At 45.3% G+C, this 19815-nt stretch overlaps 1 protein-coding gene across 2 annotated transcripts in view; it reads right to left on the bottom strand.

Moving 5' to 3' along the window:
• CGNL1 (cingulin like 1) overlaps positions 1-19815 on the bottom strand; it is a 115375-nt gene that overhangs the window by 67215 nt on the left and 28345 nt on the right. For both annotated transcript variants that reach the window (XM_032417277.1, XM_032417276.1), the window contains exon 8: positions 13156-13368. In XM_032417277.1, coding sequence (XP_032273168.1) covers positions 13156-13368 — 213 coding nt within the window. The remainder of the gene's footprint in view (positions 1-13155; positions 13369-19815) is intronic.

Here is a 19815-nt window from a genome sequence, read left to right as displayed (position 1 = left end):
AACTAGTCGTAACAGGATGGGGAGAAGGAAGCTGAGCAGGCAAGGTCAGCGCCTGGCAGCCTGGAGTCTCAAGAAACCAAGTCCCAAAGAAGCAGTGGGAATCTTCTTCTCACACAAGGTCAGGGGCTGAGAGACATAGAAGAAAACTACCTGGCCAGGCAGACAGGACCCTGTAGATCAGACAGCATGTCGGATTCTAACGATGTACTGCTCCTTCGGGCTTGGCACGTGCTGGACTCAAGTTCACAGTCATTATTTATAAACCCAACTGGCTCAAAAGACTTCCCCATATGGACTGTGGAGGACAACCGCAGTGCTTATTTTCCAGAGCTTCTTAATGCCTTGGCTCTTGCTCCAAAGCCATGAAGAACTCCATGCTTTCCAACTAAATTTGCAGGCATCAGAGGCTTCCCTGCCGGGGGCCACACTTTTCCTGGTGCAAGACAGACATTTTTATAGGCTCTTGGGCAATTCAGAGATGGAAAAGCGAAGTTTTCACATCCTCCTATGCCACATCTGCCCAAATACTTTCAGATCCTTCTCAATGCCACCTCTTCTGGGCTCGGCCATTTATTTGTTTGACTTTATCCCCAGTCTTGTTCCAAAAAGTCTCTGATGCACATCCAGCCCTTTTTGCTAACCATAAGTGGACTCAGAATTTCCCTAAATCCAGACGCAGCCAGTATTCCTTCTCTCTGGACCACACACTTGAGAAACATGTGCAGAAATTTAACAAAAATTTTTTAACAAAAAGAAAGAAAACGAGGAGAAGTGTTAAAAGGAGAAATATGTGCACTTGGCCATATTTTCCCCTTCGTCTCTAAGTCCCCAAGGATAAGGCCCATCTGCGACTTTGGAATTCCCTAGGAAAGGAACCAACCTCTCCCCTGTCCCTTCTCCCACCCAACTCCTACTCACTGCTGACAAAACATTACTTTATTCTTTACTGTGAAAACTGCTGCAATCACCCTGTGGAACGAACATCTTGCCCTTTATTTGGTCTCTCATGAAACCAACCTAACAATGCTGGCTCAAACAAGTTCTGTTCCCTAGTGATCACTGGGGCAGGAGGAGTTTTCCATTACATCTGCCTCTGACTTGTGCTTACACACATTTCCAGGACCCGAACGTGTGGTCCCCATGAATGCATGACTTAATCGGTAGCTCAGAACTCACTAAGCCACATCTAATCACTGCAGAGGACACCTACTACTCTAATGGCTTTCTTCTGCAATCCATCTTCCACCAACAATATGCCTCAATCCACTTCTGGCAGATATAGCAAGCACTCAAAACTATTTTGTTGAATGAGTAAGGACATGAACACCCAAACACATCTACCAACTGCCTAGGGTAAGACTACGGAGGATACCAAAACGATTAAGGAAAATGGCTATCCCTAAAAGTCTCAGGAGACAACAACCCCAAAGTGTCCCATGCTCCAGCTCATGAAGTTCCCTCTGTCTGGAATGCCCTTTCCCACCTGTAAGTCACTCACTAACTTTCACTGCTCCCCAGACTCCATCCACGCCTCATTCCCTCTTGGGGAATTCCCTCTTCCTGGCCCGCCTACACAGAACAAAATCATCCCCTTTGTGTTTCTGCTTTACATGCTGGATGCCGTCACTTCGCATGATGCTCCATGAGCTGAGTGAATACATGGCTATGGGCAAAGAACAACCGTAAGTGCTCCCGGAGGGACAAAGGCTCTGGGGACCTCAAAGAGAAAGGGCAGCAGCTACCAGACCCCAGGAAGAGGGCATATGAGCTCAGCCCTAAGGGATGGCAGGGTTCTAACTGGCAGAGACGGGGGTCCCGGGGTGGGAAGGACATTGGAGACAGACAGCTAACATGACCAGAGACAGAGGAAAGATGGCAGGGGGTTGCCAAGGGGACACAGGGGAAGGTCCAGGAGGAGGATACGGGAAAGCAAATCAGAAAAGCCAGGCTGAGGCCAGGATATGTACAACTCTGGGAGACAGAGTTAGCAGACTCTGTTAGCACTATTTTCCCAACAGAGAGAGGAGGATTTTGGGGATTACAGATGTGGTTTGCCAAAGGATGCAGTCATCGCTCAGCAACTATGCTTAAGGTCACACAACAGTCATCTGCGTAAAAAGAAAAGAATAGATATGTGCATGTGCACGCACACACGTACATGTAGGCATAGATTCCAGGTTCTCAACATGTTGGGGGGAGCAGCTGTCCTGTGCATTGTAGCATGTTTAGCAGCATCCTTGGCCTCCACCCACCAGAGGCCAGTAGCTTTGCCCTGGTTGTGACAACCAAAAATGTCTCCAGACATTGTCAAATGTCCCCCAGGGCAAGTGGGCAGAATCAGCCCAGCTAAGAACACCCAACACAGACCACCTCCCAAAGAGGTAAGGGTTGGGAGGAGGAGAAAAATTGAGGGTATTTTGGTGACTGGTGCACAGAAATTGAATTAAAAAAAAAAAATCATGTGCAATGTTACTCTACAAAATAAAATATGGTACCCCAAAAAAGGATCTCCCTGCCAGTAAGCAGTGGAGACCAGCCCCATGTCTCTACTCTGTCTACTGCACCATGCTGACCAGGCTGGAGGGGACCACAAAGCAAAGGCCCAGAGGCGGCAAGCATGGGGGACAGGGGGGCAGAAACACACATCTTTGTGGAGGGAACGGGGATTCTTCAGTGTGACTGGCGCTGGGTTCATCACAGAAAACAGTGAGGACCAGGGCTGAAAAGGCAGGCTGAGAGGCAGCCTGTGCAGGACTCTGACCGTGAGGGAAGCCATGGGGGTGGGCAGGGGAGCAGCTGCAGGGTAGCCCACCTGCAGCAGGAGGGAGTGGTGGGGAGGGGCCAAATCAGGAGGGGAAACAGGAAGAGCATTACTGAGTGCATCCAGGCTGACGCAAAGGAGGCTGAACTAGGGCAGCGGCCATAGGAAAGGAGACGAGCCGATGGCACAGAAGCCACAGACCCGGGCAGCAGACAGAAGGTGAAGGACAAGGCAGAGACAGAGATCCCAGGGACAAAAAGTAAACATTCCTCACTAAACTCAGGGGTTCCTCTTGGCCCACCTGGTGGAGGCACAGATCGGTACCCCCATTTCATTGTACATGGGATAAATTCAAATGGTATGAAGGGTTTTATACACGACTTTTTTTTAATTTTTTTTTAAAGACTTTATGTATTTTTTGACAGAGAGAGACACAGCGAGAGAGGGAACACAAGCAGGGGGAGTGGGAGAGGGAGAAGCAGGCTCCCCGCAGAGCAGGGAGCCCGATGTGGGGCTCGATTCCAGGACCTTGCAACTATGACCTGAGCCAAAGGCAGACGCTTAATGACTGAGCCACCCAGGCGCCCCTTATACACGATTTTTAAAGAGTTTTCCTCTCACGCCATCTGCCTACTTGTCCCCAAATGCAATCACCACTTATCGCTTTGCATCCTTCCTGAGATTGTCTATATGTGCACAAGAATATATGCATATGCATTCACTTGGGGCTTGTTTTTATTAATACAAACGGTATCCATTTACAATAAAGGAAACAAAAACAAGGACCAGGAAATTTCTGGGAAGTCCATAGCAGAGCCAGATTTAGAACCCCGACCTCTCCTTAAGCTGGTATTCTGTTTTGCCGTTGTACATTCCGATTCATTCACACGGAGACTACTTAGTGAGCACTCTGCAAAGTATCAGAGATAGAAAGGATAAGATGGTCCCTCCTTCAAGATGAGGAGAATGACATATGACCTAACAGGAATAGTCTAACAGAACAAGAACTAGAGCAGCAGTGTGGCAGGATGCTATATTTCTGCTGGAGTCAGTGGCTATTAGGAAAAGCGACACAGAAGAGATGGCTTTATCAAACCATGGTATTAGGTATCTATTACTACATGCCAAATTGTCCCCAAACTCAGCAGCATAAAATAACACTATTTATTATCTCAAAGAGTTTCTGAAGGTAAGGAATCTAGAAGTGACTTAGTTGGGGAGTCCTGGCTCAGGTCCGCTGATGAAATTGTAGTCAAGATGCCAGCCAAGACTGCAGTCATCTGAAGGCTTGAATGGGGCCCGAGGATCCAGCTCCAAGATGGCGCACTCACATGGCTGTTGACAGGGGCCCTCTCCCTCACCACAAGGGACTTCCCACAGGCTGCCTGTGGGCCCTCACAACATGGCAGCTGGCTTCCCCCAGAGCAAGCGGTTCAAGAGGAAGCAAGGAAGAAACTTTTATGTCTTTTATGACCTAGCCTTGGAAGTCATACTCTACCATTTCCTACTGGTCACCCAGATCAGCCCTATTCAACACGGGAGGGGACTACAAAGGAGCAAGAGTACCAGGAAGCCCAGATCACTGGGGGCCATCGCAGAGGCTAGCTACCACAAATGCCTTATATATCCGGATTTGTTTTGACGTTGTACATATTTCTGTTTCCACACTGCTCCTTATCTAATGGACTTAAAGCTTATGACGGGTTCCATTTTCTGCTTAACGTGATCAAATAATAGTGCCAAATTTTTCCACCAAGTAGAAATCTACTTAATGATCTTGGCAAGTCTTTAGAAAAATATTCATCAGGCAGAGTTTAGAGGGTCAGAGAGAGTATAGAGGATCAGGGAAAGTGTAACACAGATTAAGTAGGATTTCTGGTAATAAAACTGAAGTGTTTTTCCTTTCAGATGTTAAGGATTTAACTATTTGCAATATTCTAGTGGCTGCGATGGTCCCTGCTATTGGAAAGAGCCCCTCTCTTTACACTGCCCAGTTCTGTGGGCTGACCATATTCACGCCTGGACACGCATCTGGTTACTGGCCCTCAGCGTGTGGACACCGCTCCTGTCTTGCTTACATACCTGCTTACATACCTGAACTCTGGGTGGTGTCCCTGATGCTTCAGAAATCTCAAAACATTCATTCCATTTGGGGAGATAGGCAAGCACACCACTCGGTTATTCTCACTACTTCTACAAATGCATGAAGGCATTTCCAGCCCTGACACTACAACCACCTTAGCAGACAAGTAACAAATGAGAACTTTCCTCCTACAAACCTCACCACCATGTAACAAACTTTTCCCTTCTTCCAAGGTCCCTATCCACCCTCATCCACTTGCTCCTGGACACAGTTTACAAACTGGGAGGCACCTGGGTGGCTCCGTTGTTAAGCGTCTGCCTTCGGCTCAGGTCATGATCCCAGGGTCCTGGGATTGAGCCCCGCAGCGGGCTCCCTACTCGGCGGGAATCCTGCTTCTCCGTCTCCCACTCCCCCTGCTTGTGTTCCTGCTCTCACTGTCTCTCTCTCTGTCAAAAATATAAATAAATAAAATCTTTAAAAAAAAATGCAACTGAGGGACGCCTGGGTGGCTGGCTCAACAACCCATTCCCAACCCATTCCCAAGGTTAGGAATTGATGCTAATGTCAAATCTCCTGAATTATTTAAGCCTCGTCCTCTCGTCATTCCTCAGTACAGATGGGAAACGGACAAGAGCTCTCCTCCCTCCTCCTAACCCCCTCAAAGCCTGTGTCAGGCAGGGCAGGGACAGCATGACTTGTAGACCAGGCTGTTGTGTTGCCCTCCCTGAGGCCCGGGAAAGGTTTTTTTACTTCCTTTCCCACCCAATTAAGTTTCAACACTTTCTCTTCACACTGCAAGTGAATTCACTGTGATTTTCTGGGTCATCTGAGTGCTCTAGGTGTCCTGAAAGCCCTGCTTCTGCCACCCCTCCCACTGGAGCTGTGGGAAAATGCTCTCCTGCTTAACCACACGCATGAAGCCTCGAGGTACCGTCATTAAAACCTGGCCGACGTCCTACCCAACCCTGTGTGAGGAATCTTCCTAATGCAATCTGGCATCCGTTCTTTCTCCTGCACTGTGATGCTCCCCAAAATACAGCAGCAAATCCACTCATGACTCCCAAGAGGAGAGCTCCTTTACTGCTGTGGTCCTAACCAGGAAATAGAGGTCCTCCTCGTAACTGTCTTATGAGGTCCTACCCTCTGGAAATCTTAACTGTAACTGGAATCCAATTGTCTCCTTAAGTAAATGAAATCTATTTTAGCTCCTCTCCCAAGTCAATGCTCTTTTTTGGTCTTGCATTTAGGGTATTTAAGCGTCCAGGATTTCTGTTAACTATGAGTTTACTAAAAGGAGTTGAGTACAAAGACAGCAGGTTCAAGGGGTGCTAATGTCCAGAAACTCTTGGAGAGGTCCTGGGAAAGGGAAGTTATCGTTTTCATTTCTAATTCTTAACTATTTGGTACATAGAAGACACTTAGGGTGTCCAGGTACAGAATGGATGTGCGGCCTGCTTCTCTCCTGAATCTTGCCATCCAAGGCAGTAAGCCTCTCCCACCCTGCTTGTGACTCAACCCCAGCACCAAAACTTCATTATCCTCTTATCTGCATGCCTTTCTTCCTAGAAGACTGTAAAAGATCTTCAAAGCTAGAGACCATGGTGCGCCCACCTATGGGCCCTCAGTGACTGATACCAGTAAAACACACTCAAACATTTGATAAGAAAGGAATGGCTGTCTCTGGGACTCTTATTCTGTCTTTTACAAACCACACAGCAAGTGAATTTGGCAGCTCAGCTAAAACACCAGGAGTGAAGTGCAGAGATGTCCTGTTCACCAAGGCCTCCAAGAGGTTTATCAGGACCCCTGCACTTGGGATCAGTCACAGCAGGGAGGGGGCATATCTAGGGCTTAGACGGTGGGTCCCAAACAAACATGCTAGGACACCACACCATGCTTCCTATTTAGCTACTCTTTAATCAATACAGAATGTAAAAGAGCAAGGTAATCACTAAACGAGTCATTTCTGGAGGAGAAAAAAAAAACTAGAGAGAAGAAAAATGAAAGGAGACCTTGTTTAACCTTGAATCTTCCCAATTTTACTTTTGCCGATGGAAAGTTCTAGGCCACCCCAGGCACACGTGAGTCGGTGGAAAAGAGATACTTCCCTTTACCTGGGCACATGCAACTGTGCCACTTCTCCTGTTCTCAACAGTGGTCATGCAGAGTAAGCGGATTGTCTGAAGTTAGCAAGCTCAGGAAATACGGATTTTTTACAGGTTCCCTCACTACCCTAGTTCCCATGGAGAAAAAAGAAATGAGATTTTTCCCTGAATCAGCCCTGTCTTTAAGGGAAGCAATTCCATTGATCCTAAGATTAGCAGTGGTTTTGCCATCTGAGCCTCTGCTGACCTTTTTGCTTTTAAAGAAACGGTTCGCGGGTTGTAAGAAAAGGGGGAAGGAAAATCTAGAAGTGATACGGGAAAGGAGCACTGAAGCACATCATTTTCGTAAGATTGAGTGACATTTCCAGATTGTTCAGTGAGATGCAAACATGAAGCCATAATTTGAGGACAGTTTTGGAGGCAAGAAAAAGTTGCAACATTACTGAATTTAAATAAAATCTATGTAAGTGTTATAGAATTTAAAACGTAGACATAATGTTAGAAAGAATTTATACTCTACAGAGCAAAACAAGATGAAAGCATGGAGACTTGTATATAAATATGCACTGCAGGGGCACATGGGTGGCTCAGTCGGTAAGCGTCTGCCTTCGGCTCAGGTCATGGTCCCAGGGTCCTGGGATTGAGCCCCGCGTCGGGCTCCCTGCTCAGTGGGGAGTCTGCTTCTCCCGCTCCCACTCCCCCTGCTTGTGTTCCCTCTCTCACTGTGTCTCTCTGTCAAATAAATAAATAAAATCTTTTTTTTTTTAAGATTTTATTTATTTATTCATAAGAGACAGAGAGAGAGAGAGGCAGAGGGAGAAGCAGGCTCCCCGCCGAGCAGGGAGCCCGATGCGGGACTCGATCCCAGGACTCTGGGATCATGACCTGAGCCGAAGGCAGATGCTTAACCATCTGAGCCACCCAGGCGCCCATAAATAAAATCTTTAAAAAAAAAATGTAATGCAAAAACAAGTTCCTTCTAGAAGTTTCTCAAATATATCATTTATTAAGCCAAATTCAGTGCTCTTCTGCCTGCTTTCCTGTTACTGGACCTGGCTGCTTGTCTTCAATTCTCTGTGCTTTCATCATCATCCTCCTCTCCTACCCTAAGCTGTCCCAGTCCACCAGGAGTGGCCCCCACCCTCGTGGAGTGGCTCACCATCCCACCCAACAGGGCTGCCCTGCCTCTCGCCAACCGCTTCCCCTAGGGGACCCACCTGGAACTTTCCCAGCCCCAGCAAGGCCTTAGCACCTGAGGGAAGATCTGCAGCTTAGCTGCCTCTTCTTTCTCCCTCACCTCAATCATGGCACCCCTGTGGGGTCTCTCTCCTGCCAGTCCTGCCTCTCCTGGCCACCATCCCCAAACCCGCAGCTCCATCTTCCTCACTCCTTACTTCTAACCACTTTTCCACCTGCTAACTTCCCCTACCTGCAGGTCACTGATAGGAAAGCATGTCCCAAGTCCCTACAACAAACACCAAGTAAGTGTTCCCTCAGCAATTAAAAACCACTCATGTGTCATGGCATTATGACACTCAACGAGTCCTCACATCCTCTCCGCCTCACCTTTTCTATCTTAAGTCTTTCTGTGTTCTTAAAAAAATAAAAAAACACGTTATGAAAAATTTTAAACATTAGCAAAAGTAGAGCACATAGTATAATTAACTCGTTCTTATCCATCACGCAGCTTTAATACTTATCAACACATGGCTAATCTTGTTTCACCCACACCCCTACGCACTTTCTCCCCCAAGTGGATTATTTTAAAGCAAATTCCAGATAGCCTACCATTTCACCTAAAAATTCTTCAGTAAGTTTCTTTAAAAGATAAAGGACTCTTAAAAATAATGACACTATTGTCACCCCTAACATTTTTGCTTACTTTATTTCTTAATATCCTTAAATATAGAAACAGTATTTAAATGTTCCCAATGATTTCAAGTGCGTGTGTGTGTGTGTGTGTGTGTGTGTGTGTGTGTGTATTTACAGTTGGTTTGTTTGAACTGGGATCCAAACATGGTCCACGTGTTGGATCTGGGACTCTGCCTCTCAAAAGTCTCTTTTAATCTGTAACCATCTTAACTTGTATTGTTCCACAAGGCTCCAGCCCAGACCCACATTGCATTTTCCCACCTACAAGGTGCTGAACATGCTGGACTCAGTACCGGGTGCTCATGTACTTGGCCTCCATGCTCAAACACCACTGACAGGGGCGCCTGGGTGGCTCAGTCGGTTAAGCGACTGCCTTCGGCTCAGGTCATGATCCTGGAGTCCCAGGATCGAGTCCCGCATTGGGCTCCCTGCTCTGCTGGGAGTCTGCTTCTCCCTCTGACCCTCCCCCTTCTCATGCTCTCTCTCTCTCTCTAATAAATAAAATAAAATATTTAAAAAAAAAAAAAAAAAAAAAGCCCCCCAAGGCCCAAAAGAAAAAAAAAAAAAAACACCACTGACATTCCCCTACACACTGCCCTCCTGAGCACAAGCCACCTCCTACAGCACTTTATGTCTGGGACATTTACTCTTTCCTACTCTGTAGTCAGCTTGAGTGTTACTTCTCTCCCCCCCTTCAATCTTCTGGAAGGTACATTTATCTGATTTATCTTCATAACCTTCATAATACCTTGCACTTGGCAACGGTTCAGTAAGTAAATCTGTAAATGCTATATTTACAAACGATACAAATGGAGAAGTGAAGGATGGCAAGAGTCTCTCACATATCTTCATCCTCCCTCCACTTACCCCTCACCCACTCATGTAAGAAATATCTGTGGCTTAACTGCTGTATGTTGGGGCCGTACAACAGCCTCATGGCCCCGAAGTCTATCACACAATACAAAAATAAAAGTCGCTCCTTTAACATCCTCAAAATGTTCTTAACATAACTTGACAGTTTTCACCTAATGTCCTAGTAATTTAAAACTTTTAGTGCTCCGTATTGAATGGAGCACTGGGTATTATACGCAAACAATGAATCATGGAACACACACAAAAAAACTTTTAGTGCTCAAGCTCAGGCCAGGATGAAATATTTGTTATTGGACAACGATAAGATAACACTTTAGGAGTTTTTGGCCCCGGGGCAGTGGCGAAAATTAGAAAATCTGATGCCAGACAGTTGGGCTGCCTCCTAAGACTTACCAAGGAAATAAATTTTTTACTGCAACATAGTTCCTCAAGGAAATGTCAGTTTTTAGTCACAGTGATGGGGGAGTCCTTCCCCTGGGGCTAGAAAAGGCTGAAGGCTAGTGCACACACACATTTAAGAGACACATTACCAAATTTAAAAAGTTATATTTAATTCACTCTCCTCCAAGTAGTTAATAGAAGAATCTTAAAATTCTATTCTACAATACCCACATGTAAATCATTTAACAAAAAGGCAGCATCTGTCCGCTAGACTGACATAATTTTTTCCATTAGATAAGATTCTGTCACATTTGTTTGGCAACCACCTTCAGAAGCAAAAGCTAACAGGTGCAAAGACACAATCATGATGCTCTTTAAAAAACTGCAGGGAAACATAAAAGCAAGGTACAGAAATTCAGAGTCATAGCAGGGTTTCTTAAAAGACCTCCCACATCACCATCAGAGAAAATCCAACAGGAACCACGCCACAGGGACTGAAAACCTAGTTAAGAGGGGAATTTGTCCTCCACTTACTTTCATTCATCAGACATTACATGGACATAACTGCGTGCCAGACACTGTGTTAAACTCAAGAGACAAAGATCACATGCTGTCAATGTGCAGATGGGTTGAGTTTGGTCTCTATCATTCTTTTCTTGCTAATTTAAAAGCCAGGAGATCTCACATCAACATCCAGATATCTGGCTTCTTAAAAAAAAAAAAAAAAATTGAGAGATTGCAACATGAGCCCAGGATTCCTTCACTGACAACTTTCAACTGCAGCAGAGAAGCAACTGACCCTACAGCAAAGGGCACACTTTCTAGTTTGCCACAGTCTCCACCGTGCCCTACTGTCACCCCAACAACACACCCAGAGGTCCACTCATTGATGTCCCTGTCTGGGCCCTGAGGTACTTGGGTTTGTCACTCCCACTCTAGGGAAAAAAAAGGGGAGGGAGGGATAAAAATGGCCCCTGTACTTAAGAAGCTCAGAGTCTAATGAAGTTGGTAGACATGATGAATTATAACATGGTATGATACAAACTACAGTAGAGGAATAACCAGGGAGCAACAAAAACCCTATGGAAGGATCCACTGAGGGAAGTGGAGGTACCCAGTCATCATCACAGGGGAGACGACATTTGAGGAGGGTCTTGAGGGATGAAAAGAGGGTGGTCAGGCAGAAAAGTGGAAGGAAGTCAGTCCACATGTGCACAGAGGTGAAAGGACTAAAAGAATATGGAGTTTTCCGGAGACAGGGTTAGGCAGAGGAAGGACCTACCATGCTAACAATTTTGAACTTACATCTGGAGCAATGGGGAGCCAAGAGAGCATTTAAGCAGAGGCTGACATGATCAGATTTGTCCTTTCAGGGAAAGATACTGATAGCACTGTAGAATATGACCTTGGGCAAAGAAGCTTGCTGGCATGCACCCCTTTGGATGCTAAGGTGAGCCCCTTTGTGTTAGTTTCTGGGTGCTCAGAAACCCTACGTTCTCTGCCCATGATAGATATCTTGGCGAACTCACCTGTTATTTCTTTCACAGACCGGTACAGGTCAAGGAAGTTATCTCTCTTGAACTGGCATAATGAAAATGCTGTAAATGAACATATAATACTGACCTTTGAAAGGGTCAAAATGCAACAGACTAAGTCTCTACAGATTATCTCAATTCCACTCACCTACCACGTTTCCCTTCCCCACTCACAGTGTTTGTGAGTGGACGTAGAAGCTTCTGACAAAATATCTTGCATCCCAAGTGTGGCACAAGCTTAACTGTCCTTACATTTAAATCACTATAAACATGCCCAAGACACCATCCTCAAATACCCTTCAATGAATCAACCACGTTAACTCAAGCTCTGACGCAAGGTCTGAAGGTGAAGAACACATGGTGGGTTCAAAGGAGAATCATCTTTCTCACTAGCCTCCTGGCACGTCCCCCATGAAACAACAGCACAGAAAGGCCTGGAGCACCGCACAGAAAGAAAATAAGATGGAAAAAACAGACACGTCCTCTCAAAGCAACGAAAATGAAATCGGTTTCCATTTTCTCCCTCAAACGAAACCAAGTCTCAAAAACAAAACAAAAAAAACACTAAGGCAAATCAATGAGAAGAGCTTTAAAAACTGTCTCAGTTATAACAACCCCAAACAGACTATTTCCCAGACTTTTTATTGTTATAACAAACAAAACCATCTTTCACTTCTTGTCATTTGCAATTACCATGCCATAATTGAAAATCAGTGAATCACTATGCAGCTTAGGGGAGACAGGGGGCCTACTCGCTCTGAGCTGTCTCTGTAATCATCCCAGAATAAAACAACAATATCAAGAGTTCTTTCCTCATCATCTTTAACCTGTGCATTGCAGAGACGCTAAAAACTTTATGCTCTGTAATTCCTCTCGTTCCCTAAAGATGGCATGATATTGCAGAGCATTTTCCCCTTCAAAACACTGCTTTTCTCTTCTCCAATGGCCAAGATGAGGCCTGCACCAAAAGACCTCAACATAATTTTTCAATCTATTTATAGGAGCCAAGAATTCAATTAAGAGAAAAATTATCTGGCAAGGGTTTGGACAATTCAGCCAATTAACCCTCGTGGAACTCTGCTGAGAAAAGAAACTGAACTGTTCAACAGAAGGCGTCATGAGTCAAAAGGAACAGGCTAAGGCAGGGGCAGGGGTGAAGGATTCCAGAAATCTGGGTCTGGTCGGCCACCCTGCCCCGTTAGCAAAGCCACACGATGCCCTCGGCCTCCGACCTTTAGGCACACCTGGAGGGGCCCAGCTCTGCTCTGCACGAGGCTCACTCATGGGCCTCCAAACATGCCCGTGTCTTTAACAATGTTTAAATTTACTGACTCAAAAGGGTCCACAGCGGCACTGCCAAGCTCATTATTTGTGAACAAGCTCTAGTTCCATGATCTGATGAAACTGAGCTTCACTCTGTAATGAAAAACGACTGGCACGGGCGTGGGCAAGGTGGTCTCACCCCCTCGACTGTCCCCAAGCCAGACTCTCGCGCCCCAGGCCCACGGGCCCTAGGGTCTGGTCAGACCTGGTGCAGTGACTCACCTTGGTTGCTTCTTCTACACTCTCCCTCAGGGCCTGCAGCTCGGCGTCGTACTGCTCCTTCAGCTTGTCCATCTCCAGGTCATGGCTGGAGACCTCTTCCTTCAGGGCTCCCTTCAGGGCGGTGAGTTCACGCTCCCGCTTCCTCAAGAGGTCTTCCTGCTCCTCTTTGGTGATGAGCAGATCTTGAAGATCCTGTTTTGCCTGTAAGAGTTCCTAGAGAGAGGAATCATGAAAGGGGAGGTGAGGATTAATCACCTTCGCTGAGCGGCCCGGTTGGGGCCAACGGCCATACTCCCGAGCTGTCCTCCGACTCTCTCCTCCCCACACTCCCCACCAGTTTAGACCATCTCCCCGTCTTTCTTTTCATTCCTTGGACACCATCATTCCCCTTGATTTGTCTGTCTCAGCTTTTCTGAGTTTGATTTAATTTGAGGGAGGAAAAAGGGAAACTGATTTCATTTTCATTGCTTTGAAGGGGCATGTCTGCCTTTTCCACCTCCTTTCCTTCCTGTGCAATGAAAGGTCTGTCGCTCTTGCAATGAACAGGCTTTTGCGTGCTGTTGCTTCACTGGGGGACATGCCGACGGACTGGCCTCACTTACGTCACACCACCCCGGGGACCCCGGGGGGCGCGTGGGCAAACCCGTAACCCAGGTCCCAGGACCGGCTGACTCCGCCCCTTCTCCTCGGGTCCCGCTCGCCCCTCTGAGCAGGCGCAACACTCCCATCTTCTCCTCATTAACTGCCAGGCGTTCCTGAGGAAAGGCACAAAACCGGGGCAGCAAGTTCCACTACAAATCGCATTCCCTAAACCCAAGTGTGTCCTGCCAAAAGCCCAGCATTCCTTTTACTTCGCCATCTTTGTCCCAGACCCACTGAGCTCTCGTCAAGCCCCGACGCCCTCACTTCATGCTGGCGGGACTCGGCCATGGCTGCCTCAGCTTCCTGTCCACCCCGGCTCTCCTCCGCATGCCCGGCCTCTGCCACCCGCAGCCGCCTCACACACATCCAGCTGCCCCGCGCCAGACTGCTCCAAGCCTTTCCTCCATCAGTGATCTTTCTTCTGTCATTTTGTTCTCCTCCGTTTCCTTGGAGCTATGTCCTTTTCCTCAGGCCATAAGAATCCACTGGGTCAAAGGCAACAAAATAAAACAAAACAAAAACAAGCTTCTCCACGAAACTTCCTGAAAGTATAATTTCTGTTGGCTGTGCTTCTTAACCACCTATTCACTCCTTAATCTCTTGCTATATAGCTTTGGATCCTATTGCACTAAGACCGTCCCCTCCAAGGTCATAGTGACCTCTTAATTACCACATCCAGGCTTCTTCCCAGTCCTCAATTTTTCCCGACCCTTCTTTGATCCTCCCCACCCATCTCCTTCAAATTCTCTTTGGCCTTGCAGTTCAAAGACGGTACATGCCTGCTTTCTTCCCTCAGGCTGCTTTTTCTAGACAGTCTTTTCTGGCTTTTCTCTCCCTCTTCCCAAAAGCTAAGATGATCCCCAAGAATGCAACTTTGCATTCTTTATTCTTTTTTGGCAAGCTCATCTATTTTTTCCCGCCATCTATTAATTCTAAGCAAGTAACTCCCAAACCTTTACCTCCAACTCCTATCTGAGTTCAGACCTGCACTTCCAGTGACCTGCCAGACACATCCATCTGGATGTCCCACGGGCACCTCAGATTCAGTAGGTTTATATTTTTTGGTGAATTCATCATATTCCTTCCTTTCCTCCTCCTCCTCCTCCAAAAGTTCTGGAACATCTTAGATCCTTTCCCTCACCTCCCTGGTTTAGGCTCTCCTGCCACCCAACTGCTCCCTGCATCCAGTCGCTCACCTGGGGCCCCTATGACATTATCCACATGCATCCTCTGTCTCAAGTGCCCCTCTTCCCTCTCAGTCCCGCCTCTCTCTCTGCCTCTCAGAAAATCTCTGAAGACACAGATAGAGCAGGACCTTCTCCAAGAAGTCTTCCTTGAATCCCCCTCCTGATACCCACCTCACTTTAGCTATACATCTCAGAGCATGTAATTCTTTTACCTGCAGTCCATTAGACTATTTTCTTTTCTCCCCTGCCAGACTGTCAGCCCCTCGAAAGAAGGATACCAATGTGATCATATTTTTGGTGCATGGATCAATGTTATTGGGAATGTGTCTGTTCTGAATATAAACGAATTAACATGTGCAGTACAGCAGAAGTCTGCAGATAACAGAATTCTAAACTAGTCTTTTTCACTGGTGACTTCTGAGTAAATACACATGCTGTGCTCTTGGAGCTCCCGGGAAATCAGAGGAATGACTGCCACCTGGGGAGCCGAGGCCTCAGAGATGAGAAACTACTTTCCATTCAAGAAGTATGTCACTCATGAGGGGATGAAAATATAACTGGCAATGGAATCTCTTTCCTTTTCTCTAGGACCTGCACATCCGTTGAACCAGGGGAATCTCTGCAGTCCCAGGGTAGGGCTGCACTGCAGACACCAAGACTTCGCACCTTCCAGAATCTCACTAGCAGGCACTGATAAGTTCAGATGAAATGCCAAGAGATTCATCCAGGTAACTACAGCAATTTGGGGTCTTCCGAAGCACCAAGCGCAGAACACATGAGCGAATCTTAGGAAAATAGAGCCGATCCTGAGATTCGTCAAAAGGGGGACATCCTGGTGCCGAGGTTGCCAGTCCCTCCTTCGGGAGGACCAGAGCCGCACCCATCATTATTGCTACCAGCTGTCCCTGCAGGTCTTCCTGGGCCTTCTGCCAGCCTGTTTGTGGGAGTCCCTGTGATTCCAACCCCCGTTTCCTGCTCTTACTCTCACACATTTGTTGTGATGATAAGGCAGTTTCTCTTCCCACACTTATCTTTTCCAGGATATATCTGTGCTTTGTGTCGCCTTTTGTGTAGTGCCACCAATGCATGTCAAGCACCTAGGTTTTCATGGTCCCTTTGACACTGACATGGTGTTGTGTGTGGCTGCCGCCTAGGCGGCCTGTGTCGTACAGATCCCATCAGATTACACCGCACCGTATCGCCCAGCAGCACTTGGAGGTGGTCCAGGGGAGACCAAAAGGCAGGAGAGATTTCAAAAACTTGACTTCATCACCTCAGCAGCCTTACTGCCAATCATCTCAAGCCAAAGAAAGGAGAGGAAATATATAAATTTCAAAACGTAAGTAAATATCCATTGGAGATGAGCATGCCTCTCTGGAGACACCACTCAGAGAAAACAGAGGGAGGCCTTGGCCAATCGGAATCAGCACTTTCAAAACCTCTATGCAGGGCGCCTGGGTGGCTCAGTTGGTTAAGCGACTGCCTTCGGCTCAGGTCATGATCCTGGAGTCCCGGGATCGAGTCCCACATCAGGCTCCCTGCTCAGCAGGGAGTCTGCTTCTCCCTCTGACCCTCCTCCCTCTCATGCTCTCTGTCTCTCATTCTCTCTCTCGCAAATAAATAAAATCTTAAAAAAAAAAATTAAAAACAACAACAACAACAAAAAAAAAAACAAAACCTCTATGCATCCAGGCTAGCTGCAGACACAGAAGCCTCCAGGAGATAAAAATCTAGTGAGTACGTCTGTGGGCTAGGGGGAGGGGTTACAAATTTCACTGTGCTTGGTACGCAGTATGTAAAAAGAACTGTGCTAAGCATTTCCAAAAATCCTAGGAGATGAATATTCAAGGAGATTAATAGTATTCTCATTCCTAAATGAAAAAAAAAAAACAAAAAAAACTGGCGCTCTGAGACACTAACGTGCCTAGGATCACACAGCTTATAGGTGGAAGACTGGGACACAGACTGAATACCGCTGCCCCTTCTCTTTATCACCCAGCCTCTGCAGGCCTGACAACAAGCCTACACACTCAAGAGGAGCTTAGGGGCAAACAATTACACCGTGCTCAATCTCTTTGATGCAAACGCAACAGAACACTGTGTTTGGCTGGAAGTGCCTATAAGGAGGGTGTCCACCTCCTTAAAGAAAAGAGACAAGCCCAGAACCTAAAAGGAAAGAAGGAAAGCTGAAAGAAAAAGAAAGCACACTCTGGAACCTGGCTGTTCTTAGCAGCAGCAAGTGGCTGTCCTGACAGCAGGTGCACTGAGACCCACACACCAGAATATCCAGGCCAGCAACTCACTGGCCCATAGAAAGCCCCATTTCACACACCACCTATTCACAGGTATTCCATGCCAAACTGAGAAAAATGCTGATCTCTTCTGTGTACATGTTTCCCAGAAGTTATAGGGTCTCTATCTGCGGCCCATACTCACTGAAAGGACACATAAAAGGTTTTATGTCAAAACTGTAGCTGATAGGGAATTATGTAATTTTTTCCCCCAGAAGAATGGCCTAGAAAGCATATCACAGCTGACGAAAAACATTATTTTTTAGTTATTTTTTAATTAAAATTTGTAAAATGTGCAGTCATATCCTACCAGTATTTTACTATTAGAGACCTCGTTTCTGAGCACAGTTTATCCTCAGATCAATACAATTTCAATACCAGAATATTTTAAGTACTTGCATCTTGGCAAATGCCAGGGATAAACCGTTACCAGTCTCTGCTGCAGTGAGGCCCATCCATCAGCACTGCAGGCTCCCATCAAAGACAATCGTTGGTAATTAGAAACTCCACTGTCATGGCACTTAGAGCAAGGTCTCATGTTCACCCATTACCCCCAGAATGGAGAGGAATGCATTTACCAACAAAGAAGTGATTGAAAACTTATTTTGTAATCATTTTTGTAACTTGAGTTTAAAAAAAAAAGTTCAGAACCATCAACTGTTTAACAGAATAACAAAGTCATCTTATTTTTGGTCAATTATATGGTTTATCCTAAGAGAATGGTATTTTTTACTCTTTCTTTTTCTCTCTCTCTCTCTTCTTTCTTTTTTTTTTAACTTTATTCTCTCTTACTGTTACTTTACTGATTTTGTGTTGGTGTCCAATGTTACTTAACAAAATATAAAAAATTAAGAGATTTCATGAAAAATCTTGTGCATTTGGCAAGCCTCCCAAAATAAAAAGCCTTCAAACTTTTTTCAAACACTCAAAAGCAGGAGTGCTTAATATTCATTGTGTTTAAGAGCCTGTTCTAAGCCAAATGCCATGGAAAACTTGGCCATAACTATAATCTGTTATCAGATTCCCCCAGGCCACTTTTTATTAAGATATGAAGAATAAATTCAATGTGACAAGGAGATAGGGTCTATTTTATTAGTGCTATAGAAACCATAGGTCATGTTTTAACTATTGGTGACAAGTCAAAGGAACCTGATTGAAACAGGGAGGATGAACCTCCAGAGAAACCCAATCTGACACAGAGAAACTAACTGTGCCCTAACTCATCTTGCAGAAAGACAGAATAGATGATATTCCTCCTGTTACAGGAAAGAGGCAAATAATCAGAAAGCCAGCAATATCGGCTATTTTAAGAACAGATGTGCTCTGTTTCCTTTTCTGTGTCTCTCATTACCAGCCTGAAAACACATCACCAAAACTGAGGCTCATATCCTTATCCTAGTTACCACTATAAATAAGTCAGACTATTTAATTAATTAAATTTTATTCAATAATATATGCTCGGTGCATTGTGCTTAAAAAGGCAAAGAAGCATGCAGCTCAATTCAGAATTATTCCCTTTTCTTAAATGGTGACAGTTCTAAAATAATTTAAATACTGAAATTTATTTATTCATTTGCTCTGTTGCTTGGCACTGTGTGAGGCATGAAATGGGGGAAGAAGCAAAGCCGACATGTTCTTGAACTAACTGGCTAGTAGAAGAAATGGACAGATATAAAATAGAGCAAGCTCAAATGTGCTAAAATGAACCTAAAAGGAAACAGGATTTCAGGTGAAAGGACAATTAACAATTAGAGGTTTCTGTTAGTGAGAAAATCCAGCAACTTAAAAGACTTCCCAACTGCAAAGATAACACCTTCCCTTTTTAGAATCAATAAAGTGTCCACACAAGTATCATAGGATATGGCAGAGTCTTCTATTTAAATTTGTTTGTGAAGCTACATTTTTATTGAAAGTCATAAACTGTTCAGTGACATCATTTCTGGGAACTTATCCTGAGGAAATTTTTCTAAAGAAGTAAAAGAATACATGTGAAAAACATTCAACACATTTTTATGTAATTGAAAAAAAGAGAGAGAGAAACAATAGAGGATGATGAAATTTATTATGGTTTATCTCCCTAAAAAATGAAATATGAAGACTATAAATTATAATAAGGAAAAGTGTTTCTGAAAAATGAACTTTTTAAAAGATTTATTTATTTATTTGAGAGAGTGAGAGCACTCATGTGCAAGGAAGGGGCAGAGGGAGAGGGAGAGAGAATCCTAAGGAGACTCAGCAATGAGTGCGGAGCCCGAAGCAGGGCTCGATCTCATGACCCCAAGATCACAACCTGAGCCAAAACCAAGAGTCAGATGCTCAACCAACTATACCACCCAGATGCCCCTTGACAAATGAATTTTTAAAGGCAGGTATCAAAGCTGTAGGGACACTATAATTGTCCCTAAATTACAGAAGGGTAGATGAAAGCTATCAATGGATAGGGAGGCAGTGAAGAAATAAATGTAGATATAAAAATAGAAAATGTAGAAATAAAAATAGTCATTAAGATGTTAGGAAAATATTTCTACCACCCCTCCATT

Source organism: Phoca vitulina, unplaced genomic scaffold, assembly GCF_004348235.1.
Source record: "Phoca vitulina isolate PV1807 unplaced genomic scaffold, GSC_HSeal_1.0 scaffold20, whole genome shotgun sequence".
Taxonomy (NCBI): domain Eukaryota; kingdom Metazoa; phylum Chordata; class Mammalia; order Carnivora; family Phocidae; genus Phoca; species Phoca vitulina.
The sequence above is the reverse complement of the archived record's forward strand: the minus strand, read 5'-3'. Positions and strand labels throughout refer to the sequence as shown.